Source organism: Oncorhynchus clarkii, chromosome 21 (genome assembly GCF_045791955.1).
Source record: "Oncorhynchus clarkii lewisi isolate Uvic-CL-2024 chromosome 21, UVic_Ocla_1.0, whole genome shotgun sequence".
NCBI lineage: Eukaryota > Metazoa > Chordata > Actinopteri > Salmoniformes > Salmonidae > Oncorhynchus > Oncorhynchus clarkii.
In genome coordinates, this window is record NC_092167.1 from 49,118,090 (window position 1) to 49,131,902 (window position 13,813).

General features: G+C 37.8%; 1 protein-coding gene across 1 annotated transcript in view; it reads left to right on the forward strand.

Annotated features, from left to right (window-relative positions):
* The first annotated feature begins 767 nt into the window (after positions 1-767).
* LOC139379504 (circularly permutated Ras protein 1-like) overlaps positions 768-13,813 on the forward strand; it is a 33,953-nt gene continuing 20,907 nt past the window's right edge. Inside the window, exons 1-8 of the mRNA XM_071122321.1 lie at positions 768-924; positions 3,792-3,996; positions 6,503-6,628; positions 6,918-7,010; positions 7,348-7,448; positions 7,563-7,769; positions 7,953-8,003; positions 10,077-10,166. Of these exons, the coding sequence (XP_070978422.1) occupies positions 3,792-3,996; positions 6,503-6,628; positions 6,918-7,010; positions 7,348-7,448; positions 7,563-7,769; positions 7,953-8,003; positions 10,077-10,166 (873 nt within the window). The 5' untranslated portion in view covers positions 768-924. The remainder of the gene's footprint in view (positions 925-3,791; positions 3,997-6,502; positions 6,629-6,917; positions 7,011-7,347; positions 7,449-7,562; positions 7,770-7,952; positions 8,004-10,076; positions 10,167-13,813) is intronic.

Sequence of the window (13,813 nt, forward strand, 5' to 3'; positions counted from 1 at the left end):
CTCTTGGCTGCATCTCTGATCAGTCTTCTCGTTGTATAAGCTGAAAGTTTAGAGGGACGGCCAGGTCTTGGTAGATTTGCAGTGGTCTGATACTCCTTCCATTTCAATATTATCGCTTGCACAGTGCTCCTTGGGATGTTTAATGCTTGGGAAATCTTTTTGTATCCAAATCCGGCTTTAAACTTCTTCACAACAGTATCTCGGACCTGCCTGGTGTGTTCCTTGTTCTTCATGATGCTCTCTGCGCTTTTAACGGACCTCTGAGACTATCACAGTGCAGGTGCATTTATACGGAGACTTGATTACACACAGGTGGATTGTATTTATCATCATTAGTCATTTAGGTCACCATTGGATCATTCAGAGATCCTCACTGAACTTCTGGAGAGAGTTTGCTGCACTGAAAGTAAAGGGGCTGAATAATTTTGCACGCATAATTTTTCAGTTTTTGATTTGTTAAAAAAGTTTGAAATATCCAATAAATGTCGTTCCACTTCATGATTGTGTCCCACTTGTTGTTGATTCTTCACAAAAAAATACAGTTTTATATCTTTATGTTTGAAGCCTGAAATGTGGCAAAAGGTCGCAAAGTTCAAAGGGGCCGAATACTTTCGCAAGGCACTGTATAAATAACTGACACGTCTTTTCTTTCCTCTCTTTCTCTCTCTTCCTCTTCCTCTTTCTCTCAGGCACAGTGTCTTTGGTTTGTTGAGTTTCTGTTACCAACCTCAACACTGATCGGTTCACTTCCTGTCACACACACACACACATTTACATGCACACACGCAGAGTCACACACAACACACACATGCAGGAACATGGTGGTTTAGACCACAAATACAAACCCTCAGAGTTGGCTGGACATACAAACAGACAGGAGTACCGGTTTCTTTCTCTCTACAAGTCAACCCTTCTACAACTCAGGTACCTGTGCTTTTTTTTTTTTACATTATGTTCTCTAACACATCATTTTCTAACATACTGTTGTCTAACATCACGATCTCCTATTGATACTGTGACAGGTGTTACAGAGGTTTATAATTCCCGAGACACAACAAGAATGTCAGCTATGAGGTAGTGTGACGTTATACTCCGGTATAACAAAGACAGACAGAGAGAAAGACAAGGTTCTGAATGCTTTGGATCTGTGTTGAAACACACCAGGCGAGTTACTAATACATTAACTGTTGAATATTAATATAAATATTGTTTTTTTGTTGTTTTACATAACGTTTCACAATTGTGGAAGTTGTATCTCTCTCTAGGGAATAATCTTTCTACAATAAAGTGTTCAGATGTGTGTAAACTAAGATATTCGTTCTTCTCTGTTTTAGATACAGTACAGTGAACTAGCACACAACTTCGCAAAAAAATATGTTCTTTCGTTTTTTTCCCCTAAAGATGAAGTTTAGTGTGAAATTAGATCATCGTTAATCTCATGTCTATAAACACGGTGACAAGTTGTCACCAGGAAGTGACAGTATCACACTTAAAGAGAAACTGCCCCTAAAAAAAAATCTGCTTCTTATTTTGAAAATGGCCTATTGTGACATCGATATGAGTCAGAAACATTGATTCTAGTGTCAAAATTGACTACAAAAATGTAAATAGGATCATTTTGGTCATAAAATCAGTCTCATGCAAAAACTGAGATGAGCAAGATGATTGGATAAAAGGGTCTGTCATAGAATGAAGGGAACCACAACAGTTTTCCTTGGGTTGGATTTATTTCAATCCTGCCCACAGCTGGTAACACCCAAGTAATCCTCAATTAGGAGTCTAGCTGCATGTGACCCCATTGTAATCCCCATGGTCAATTTGGTTTGATATTGGATATCCCTATGGGGGCTGGTTAAGGACCATTAGTAAATTACACAATATTACATGGGACAATATTTTAAAAGATCAATAACTCCAAATTTCAATGATTTAAAAAAAAAATCTCAAACCAACTACAGTTCATTCGTAAAGTATTCAGACCCCTTCACTTTTTCCACATTTAATTACATTACAGCCTTTATTCTAACATGGATTACATCGTTTTTGCCCCCTCATCAATCTACACACTAAACCCCATAATGACAAAGCAAAAACAGTTCGTTTTATTTACGTTTTAAAAAATGTATAAAAATATAAAAAATTAGAAATATCACATTTACACATTTACATAAGTATTCAGACCTTTTACTCAGTACTTTGTTAAGTATTCAGACCCTTTTACTCAGTACTTTGTTAAGTATTCAGACCTTTTACTCAGTACTTTGTTAAGTATTCAGACCCTTTTACTCAGTACTTTGTTAAGTATTCAGACCTTTTACTCAGTACTTTGTTAAGTATTCAGACCTTTTACTCAGTACTTTGTAAAGTATTCAGACCCTTTTACTCAGTACTTTGTTAAGTATTCAGACCCTTTTACTCAGTACTTTGTTAAGTATTCAGACCTTTTACTCAGTACTTTGTTAAGTATTCAGACCCTTTTACTCAGTACTTTGTTAAGTATTCAGACCCTTTTACTCAGTACTTTGTTAAGTATTCAGACCCTTTTACTCAGTACTTTGTTAAGTATTCAGACCCTTTTACTCAGTACTTTGTTAAGTATTCAGACCTCTTACTCAGTACTTTGTTAAGTATTCAGACCCTTTTACTCAGTACTTTGTTGAATCATTGGCAGCGACTACAACCTTGAGTATTGTCTGGTATGACGGCACAAGCTTGGTACACCTGTATTTGGGGAGTTTCTCCCATTCTTCTCTGCAGAACCTCTCAAACTCTGTCAGGTTGGATGGGGAGCGTCGCTGCACAGCTATTTTCAGGTCTCTCAAGAGATGTTTGAATCAGGTTTAAGTCCGGGCTCAGGCTGGGCTACTCAAGGAAATTCAGAGACTTGTCCCGAAGCCACTCCTAATTTTGTCTTGGCTGTGTGCTTAGGGTCGTTGTCCTGTTGGAAGGTAAACCTTCATCCCAGAGGACCTGAGAGCTCTGGAGCACGTTTTCATCAAGGATCTCTCTGTACTTTGCTCCGTTCATCTTTCCCTCGAACCTGACTAGTCTCCCAGTCCCTGCTGCTGAAAAATATCACCACAGCATGATTCTGCCACCACCATGCTTCACCGTAGGGATGGTGCCAGGTTTCCTCCAGATGTGACACTTGGCATTCAGGCGAAATAGTTCAATCTTGGTTTCATCAGACCAGTGAATTTTGTTTCTCATAGTCTGAGAGTCTTCAGGTCCCTTTTGGCAAACTACAAGTGGGCTGTCATGCCACTCTACCATGTGGCTTCTGTCTGGCCACTCTACCATAAAGGCCTGATTTGTGAAGTGCTACAGAGATGAATGTCCTTCTGGAAGGTTATCCCATCTCCACAGAGGAACTCTGGAGCTCTCTCAGAGTGACCATCGGGTTCTCGGTCACCTCCCTGACCAAGGCCCTTAGCCCCCGATTGCTCAGTTTGGCCAGGTGGCCTGCTCTAGTAGAGCCTCGGTGGTTCCAAACTTCTTCCATTTAAGAATTATGGAGGCCACTGTTCTAGGGGACCTTCAATGCTGCAGAACAGGAGAACATGATAGAACCATGATAAAACCTGTAGGAAACATCATGCTGAAGTACTGAAATTCCCACAGAAGAACGTAATTTCTAAAGGGGTCACTCATAACTCATCTCTCTCTATTTTAATTGTTTTATTTATTTAACCTTTATTTAACCAGGCATGTCAATTAAGAACAAGTTATTATTTACATTGATGGCCTCTCTCCACCTCCCCACCCTCCCCTCTCTCTCCGTTCTCCCCCAGATGGAGTTTGCCTGCAGTCACGTAGTGTGTAACTGGAGCCCAGAAGGGAGTTTAATGGGGGGGTCAGATGAGGGGGGTTCAGGTTTGAGTGTGTACCCCTGTAGTCCTCCAGGTGAGGGGGGGACCACAGATCCAGGTGTAGCCCTCAGACTGTCCGTCACAGAGCACATGTACGACAACCGCATCTCAGTCATCCCTCAGCAAGGTAATGTACAGACATGGTACCTCTCAACACACATACAGACCGCTGCTGCTGCTGAGAGAACCACTCAGTTTCACACTCAGAGGAAATGTCTGTGTGGGGTGAAGAGTGACAGAGGTGTGAAGATGTCAAGCCATAGGAAACTTCACGTACACATACACTGGCCTAGATGATTTCTTATCAGCTCTCACTGCAGTGTCACCGTGTTCAAACCTCATCCTTCACACACACACACACACTTGAGCTCCATGCAGCTAAGAATGATGATGAAGAAGAAGATGAGGAAGGTGATACTATTGATGATGATACAATTGATGATATTGATGGTGATATTGATGATGATACTATTGACAATATTGATGATGATACTATTGATACTGTTGATGATATTGATGATGATACTATTGATAATATTGGTGATGATACTATTGATAATATTGATGATGATACTATTGGTGATGATACTATTGATAATATTGGTGATGATACTATTGATAATATTGATAATATTGATGATATTGATGATGATAGTATTGATAATATTGATGATGATACTATTGGTGATGATACTATTGATAATATTGGTGATGATACTATTGATAATATTGATAATATTGATGATATTGATGATGATAGTATTGATAATATTGATGATGATGCTATTGGTGATGATACTATTGATAATATTGGTGATGATACTATTGATAATATTGATAATATTGATGATATTGATGATGATAGTATTGATAATATTGATGATGATACTATTGGTGATGATACTATTGATACTATTGGTGATGATACTATTGATACTATTGGTGATGATACTATTGATACTATTGGTGATGATACTATTGATAATATTGATGATGATACTATTGATAATATTGGTGATGATAGTATTGATAATATTGATGATGATACTATTGGTGATGATACTATTGATAATATTGATACTATTGATGATGATACTATTGATAATATTGATACTATTGATGATGATACTATTGATAATATTGATACTATTGATGATGATACTATTGGTGATGATACTATTGATAATATTGGTGATGATAGTATTGATAATATTGATAATATTGATAATATTGATGATGATACTATTGATAATATTGATAATATTGATGATATTGATGATGATATTGATGATATTGATAATGATACTATTGATGATATTGATAATAATATTGATGTTACTATTGATAATATTGGTGATGATACTATTGATAATATTGATGATGATACTATTGATAATATTGATGATGATACTATTGATAATATTGGTGATGATACTATTGATACTATTGGTGATGATACTATTGATAATATTGATGATGATACTATTGATACTATTGGTGATGATACTATTGATAATATTGGTGATGATACTATTGATAATATTGATGATGATACTATTGATAATATTGATGATGATACTATTGATAATATTGGTGATGATACTATTGATACTATTGGTGATGATACTATTGATAATATTGGTGATGATACTATTGATAATATTGATGATGATACTATTGATAATATTGATGGTGATACTATTGATAATATTGGTGATGATAGTATTGATAATATTGATAATATTGATTATATTGATGATGATACTATTGATGATATTGATGATGATATTGATGATATTGATAATGATACTATTGATGATATTGATAATAATATTGATGATACTATTGGTGATGATACTATTGATAATATTGATGATGATACTATTGGTGATGATACTATTGATAATATTGATGATATTGATGATGATACTATTGATACTATTGATAATATTGATGATGATACTATTGATAATATTGATGATGATACTATTGATACTATTGATGATGATACTATTGATAATATTGGTGATGATAGTATTGATAATATTGATGATATTGATGATAAATAATATTGATAATATTGATAATATTGATGATGATACTATTGGTGATGATACTATTGATAATATTGATGATATTGATTATATTGATGATGATTCTATTGATGATATTGATGATAATATTGATGATATTGATAATGATACTATTGATGATATTGATGATGATATTGATGATATTGATAATGATACTATTGATGATATTGATAATAATATTGATGTTACTATTGGTGATGATACTATTGATAATATTGGTGATGATACTATTGATAATATTGATGATATTGATGATATTGATGATGATACTATTGATGATGATACTATTGATGATATTGATAATGATACTATTGATGATATTGATAATAATATTGATGTTGATGGTGATAATATTTGGTATTTTAGGGTATTTTATTAGGATCCCCGTTAGCTGTTGTGAGAGCCGGGGCTACTCTTCCTGCAGTCCACACACAAAACATGAAACATTACATAATACAGAACATTAATAGACAAGAACAGCTTCAGGACAGAACAACATCAATAATATTGATGATGGTGATGTTTGTTTCCTTGCTTCAGAGCCAGGACTAGTGCCCCCACCTTTGCCCCCTCGACGGTTTGAGTCTCAGAAGTACCCACAATGCACCTCTCTGCCTCCCCCACCTGCCCCTCTTTCCTCTCTGCCTCCCCCCCTACCAGCCCGAGGTGAGTATTTGGTTTGATTCCACATGCTTTTGTTTCTGAATACAGCCCAAGTTGTTGGCTGGGGTAAGATGTACTGTAGGCTATAGCGGGTGTATGCGTGGTTCAGTGGTTATTACTGTGATGGTTGTTACGTATCTGGGTCTCATCAATGTGTGTGTGTGTGTGTGTGTGTGTGTGTGTGTGTGTGTGTGTGTGTGTGTGTGTGTGTGTGTGTGTGTGTGTGTGTGTGTGTGTGTGTGTGTGTGTGTGTGTGTGGTGTGTGTGTGTGTGTGTGTGTGTGTGTTGTCAGGTGCGGAAGGCCGAGGAGAGCAGAGCATCAGATTGAAGGCTAATGTTAATGTTCTCTCTCTCAGTGTTGGACGACTCGTAGATATCAGTAGAGGTGAGTGTATGGTTGGTCACATACACACACACACACACACACACACACACACACACACACACACACACACACACACACACACACACACACACACACACACACACACACACACACACACACACACACACACACACACACACACACACACACACACACACACACACACACACACACACACAGAGGAGGCTACTGAGGGGAGGACGGCTCATAATTATGCCTGGAATGGAGTCAATGGAATGGAATAAAACACACGCCATTCCAGCCATTATTATGAGCCGCCCTCCCCTAAGCAGCCTCCACTGCACACACTATCATTCTCTCTCCCTCTCCTCCACAGCATCTGGCATCCAGACCACTCAGTGTCCCGTGATGCACTGTGGGAGATGTAGTGCTGCCCTGTCCTCCCTGAGTTCTGTACAGAACACACAGGAAACTGCTGTGAGTTTACTCTCTCTCTCTGTTGAAAAGGTTTAGACTCAAACTGCAGCATTGTCTCACACCTGGACACATCTCTCTCTCTCTCTCTCTCTCTCTCTCTCTCTCTCTCTCTAGGTGTGGCTGTGTGAGTTCTGTGGTCTCCAGAACACCCTGTCTACTTCAGGTCCTGGTTCCAAGGTGGGCCCCAGGGTTAGAGGGACTCCTAGAGGGAGAGATGTGATCTACCTCCTCCGTCAGACAGACCAGGACTACGAAAACCTGGAGGATGTCATGGTGGTCTTCTGTGTTGATATATCTGGGAGCATGAGTGTCACCTCTGAGGTGTGTTGTCTGTCTGTCTGTCTGTCTATCTGTCTGTCTGTCTGTCTGTCTGTCTGTCTGTCCTTCTACAAACTAAGGCTGTACCTCAATCTGTCCGTCTACAAACTACGGCTGTACCTCAACCTGTCCGTCTACAAACTACGGCTGTACCTCAATCCCACTGCATCTATATTTTCTTCCCAGGTCACCCCAGGGAATCCTATGAGGTCAGCAACCTACGTCTCCCGACTACAGGTATGTATGTTTGTCCCAGTGTTCTTCAGACTGGATACTGAGGGTGTACTAAAGGAGCTGAACGGTGGAACAAAACATTTCAAATAAACAAGAGAACCAATGTAAAATATACGGTGTACTTTATACAGGTATATAGGTGAAACATCACAGCACAGTTGATAAAATATATGGCAAATAGACATCTGAACTGGATGGTGTTCAGAGATAGATGGGAGGGGTTGAGTGGAGCTGAAGGATGGGACTGGATGGTGTTCAGAGATAGATGGGAGGGGTTGAGTGGAGCTGAAGGATGGGACTGGATGGTGTTCAGAGATAGATGGGAGGGGTTGAGTGGAGCTGAAGGATGGGACTGGATGGTGTTCAGAGATAGGTGTACTGTGTATATATAATAATATACTGTGTATAAATATATATATATTTAAAATAATATACACAGTGGGCTCCAACATTACTGGCACCCCTGACAATACACAAACAATACTTAAAAAATATATAAACAATATAATTATATAGATTAACTCAAAATACCAACGTGAGAAATCCTGTACATTATTAATGTTTCAATGGATCCAAAATCATTTACTGATTTAATTAAAAATCAATGTCCTCCAAGTCAGGGTTTCACCCCTACAGATTATTGTAAAAAACATCTATCAAAATTATACCAGGAATTTAATTCCACTTATTTTAATGAATCTAAGTCTTAAGGAACTATATTGAGCCATTACATCGCTTCTTGTTTCGCTAGGGTATATAAATGAGGTAACACGCATGCATTTGCAACATTTACCTAGAACTATGGTAAAACAACAAGTTTCCTGTCACATTGCCTCAGACTGGAAAACTACTGGCAGACAGTTGTGTATGACGCAGATTTTGTGAACTGTAGTAGTGTATTTGAGTTATGACAAGATAACCTACTCTGTATCATAACATCTAGTAATCTACAACAGAGTTATGACAAGATAACCTACTCTGTATCATAACATCTAGTAATCAACAACAGAGTTATGACAAGATAACCTACTCTGTATCATAACATCTAGTAATCAACAACAGAGTTATGACAAGATAACCTACTCTGTGTCATAACATCTAGTAATCAACAACAGTTATGACAAGATAACCTACTCTGTATCATAAAATCTAGTAATCGACAACAGAGTTACGACAAGATAACCTACTCTGTACCATAACATCTAGTAATCAACAACAGAGTTATGTCAAGATAACCTACTCTGTATCATAACATCTAGTAATCAACAACAGAGTTATGACAAGATAAATAACCTCCCTCTCTCTATAGCCCTCAGCCTCCCTCCCTCCCTCCCTCCCTCCCTCCCTCCCTCCCTCCCTCCCTCCCTCCCTCCCTCCCTCTCTTTATAGCCCTCAGCCTCCCTCTCTCTATAGCCCTCAGCCTCCCTCCCTCTCTCTATAGCCCTCAGCCTCCCTCCCTCCCTCCCTCCCTCCCTCCCTCCCTCCCTCCCTCCCTCCCTCCCTCCCTCTCTCTATACCACTCTCTCTAAACAGGTCCTGCTGTGACACAATTCATACATTTTTTTAATGTATGATTTGTCTCTGACTCTTATTTGAAATGGTGTCACCTAATTACTTAACCCACTCTCCTCTGTGTGTCTGTTGGTGACACTGACATTCTATCATTCTGACTAATTGTGTGATGTTTGTTGGTTCCATTGAAACATTAATACAGTACAGTATTTCTCACCTTGATATTTTGAGTTTCTCTCTATAATTATATTGTTTATATATTTTTTTATTATTGTTTGTGCATTGCCAGTCAGGGGTGCCAGTAATTTTGGAGCCCACTGTATATATATTTCTAAAAATGTATATATGGGGATTGGAAATGATGCAGACAATTACATTGAGCCACAATCTATTTGCAGTATGAAAGCTGATCCACCTCTATTTCAGAGTGGAAAAGTCTATTTCAGATGGAATGCAGAGTCTGGAAACGTAAAATGCTAGAAGGCTTCTATTAAAAGGAATGATATGTCAATGCTTCTCTCTCTCTCTCTCTCTCTCTCTCTCTCTCTCTCTCTCTTTCTGTAGAGTATTCAGGATGCCCTCCAGAGGGCACTGTCCTCTCTACTTAAGACTTCACCTCTCCGCCGAGTCGCCATTGTTACCTTCAATGACGAGGTATTGATTGATTTATTGATTGATTTGGGGTCCCAAAAAATTGAACGAGGCAGTGGATTTGGAGGGAAGGAGGGAGGCTGAGGGGTGTAGAGAGAGGGTGGGAGAGAGGGTTGGAGTGAGGTTAGGAGGATGAGGGGTATAGAGAGAGGGGGGGAGGTTGGAGGGAGGCTGAGGGAGTGAAGGAGGGTTGGAGGGAAGCTGAGAGGTATAGAGAGAGAGAGGGAGGGTTGGAGGGAGGGAGGCTGAGGGGTATAGAGAGAGGGAGGGAGGCTGAGGGGTATAGAGAGAGAGAGGGAGGGTGGGTTGGAGGGAGGCTGAGGGAGGGAAAGAGGCTGAGGGAGGGTTGGAGGGAAAGAGGGAGGAAGGCTGAGGGGTATGTAGAGGAGGGAGGCAGGGAAACAGGTCCTGCTGTGACACAAATCATACATTTTTTTAATGTGTGATTTTTCTCTGACTCATATTTGAAATGGTGTCACCTATTTACTAAACCACTTTCCTCTGTGTGTCTGTTGGTGACACTGACATTCTAACAATCTGACTGAGTAAAACTCAGCAAGCACTCACCTCTTGTTGTGCCTTATCAACATAGAGAGACAAATAATCTCTATTCCCATCTCTATTCCTTTTTTGTATGTAGTTTAAGATAAGAGTTATAAGAGTCGTATTATTAACTATGCACTCTCTCCGAAGATTTAGAATAATTAGTGTTTAGCGCCTTTGGGTTTGAGAAATGCGCTTTACAAATTATTTAAATGAATTATTATTAAAGGCCCAGTGCTGTCAAAAACGTGATTTCCCTGTGTTTTATACATATTTCCACACTATGAAGTTGGAATAATAAAAACTGTGAAATTGTGAAAATGATGATTAATGCCCTTTAAGTGTAAGAGCTGTTAGAGAAGGCTGCCAGAAATGCTTGCTTGTTATGGATGTGTAGGGTTTTGGACCACCAGACAGACAACATTAGCAGTATACGTTAATAGACCAATTACAAAGAGAGTTTCAAACCTCTCTGCCAATAACAGCCAGTATTCAGGTTATAGATCCCTCCGATTGGGCCGTGAACTCAGACCACTCCCAGACAGTCCGAGCAAAAGTCCTGATTGAGAAATTGCTCTCTTTTTATTCTGTTTAATAAGAAGCTATTTTGGTTTATTTTCTTTTTTTTTAAAACAATCACAGCACTTTAATTGTTATCCAGAACTTATTTGATGAATTGGATAAAAAAAAAAAACAGCTGCGTTTTTGGGACCTTTAAAGTTTAAGATAAGGATGACAAGTGTTTTGTAGTACTTGCAGTTGAAACGACAGTGTCTGCTACCATCTGTGACATTGTGTTAGCTCTAGTTGTTCCTACTACAAGTTTCATGTCACATTGCCTCAGACTGGAAAACTACTGGCAGACAGTTGTGTATGACACAGATTTTGTGAACTGTAGTAGTGTATTTGAGTTATGACAAGATAACCTACTCTGTATCATAACATCTAGTAATCTACAACAGAGTTATGACAAGATAACCTACTCTGTATCATAACATCTAGTAATCTACAACAGAGTTATGACAAGATAACCTACTCTGTATCATAACATCTAGTAATCTACAACAGAGTTATGACAAGATAACCTACTCTGTGTCATAACATCTAGTAATCTACAACAGAGTTATGACAAGATAACCTACTCTGTATCATAACATCTAGTAATCTGCAACAGAGTTATGACAAGATAACCTACTCTGTATCATAACATCTAGTAATCTACAACAGAGTTATGACAAGATAACCTACTCTGTATCATAACATCTAGTAATCTACAACAGAGTTATGACAAGATAACCTACTCTGTATCATAACATCTAGTAATCTGCAACAGAGTTATGACAAGATAACCTACTCTGTGTCATAACATCTAGTAATCAACAACAGAGTTATGACAAGATAACCTACTCTGTATCATAACATCTAGTAATCTGCAACAGAGTTATGACAAGATAACCTACTCTGTATCATAACATCTAGTAATCAACAACAGAGTTATGACAGGATAACCTACTCTGTATTATAACATCTAGTAATCTACAACAGAGTTATGACAAGATAACCTACTCTGAATCATAACATCTAGTAATCAACAACAGAGTTATGACAAGATAACCTACTCTGTATCATAACATCTAGTAATCAACAACAGAGTTATGACAAGATAACCTACTCTGTATCATAACATCTAGTAATCAACAACAGAGTTATGACAAGATAACCTACTCTGTATCATAACATCTAGTAATCAACAACAGAGTTATGACAAGATAACCTACTCTGTATCATAACATCTAGTAATCTACAACAGAGTAATGACAAGATAACCTACTCTGTGTCATAACATCTAGTAATCAACAACAGAGTTATGACAAGATAACCTACTCTGTATCATAACATCTAGTAATCAACAACAGAGTTATGACAAGATAACCTACTCTGTGTCATAACATCTAGTAATCAACAACAGAGTTATGACAAGATAACCTACTCTGTATCATAACATCTAGTAATCAACAACAGAGTTATGACAAGGTAACCTACTCTGTATCATAACATCTAGTAATCTACAACAGAGTTATGACAAGATAACCTACTCTGTATCATAACATCTAGTAATCTACAACAGAGTTATGACAAGATAACCTACTCTGTATCATAACATCTAGTAATCTGCAACAGAGTTATGACAAGATAACCTACTCTGTGTCATAACATCTAGTAATCAACAACAGAGTTATGACAAGATAACCTACTCTGTATCATAACATCTAGTAATCTGCAACAGAGTTATGACAAGATAACCTACTCTGTATCATAACATCTAGTAATCAACAACAGATTTATGACAGGATAACCTACTCTGTATTATAACATCTAGTAATCTACAACAGAGTTATGACAAGATAACCTACTCTGAATCATAACATCTAGTAATCAACAACAGAGTTATGACAAGATAACCTACTCTGTATCATAACATCTAGTAATCAACAACAGAGTTATGACAAGATAACCTACTCTGTATGATAACATCTAGTAATCAACAACAGAGTTATGACAAGATAACCTACTCTGTATCATAACATCTAGTAATCAACAACAGAGTTATGACAAGATAACCTACTCTGTATCATAACATCTAGTAATCTACAACAGAGTAATGACAAGATAACCTACTCTGTGTCATAACATCTAGTAATCAACAACAGAGTTATGACAAGATAACCTACTCTGTATCATAACATCTAGTAATCAACAACAGAGTTATGACAAGGTAACCTACTCTGTGTCATAACATCTAGTAATCAACAACAGAGTTATGACAAGATAACCTACTCTGTATCATAACATCTAGTAATCAACAACAGAGTTATGACAAGGTAACCTACTCTGTATCATAACATCTAGTAATCTACAACAGAGTTATGACAAGATAACCTACTCTGTATCATAACATCTAGTAATCAACAACAGGGTTATGACAAGATAACCTACTCTGTATCATAACATCTAGTAATCAACAACAGAGTTATGACAAGATAACCTACTCTGTATCATAACATCTAGTAATCAACAACAGAGTTATGACAAGGTAACCTACTCTG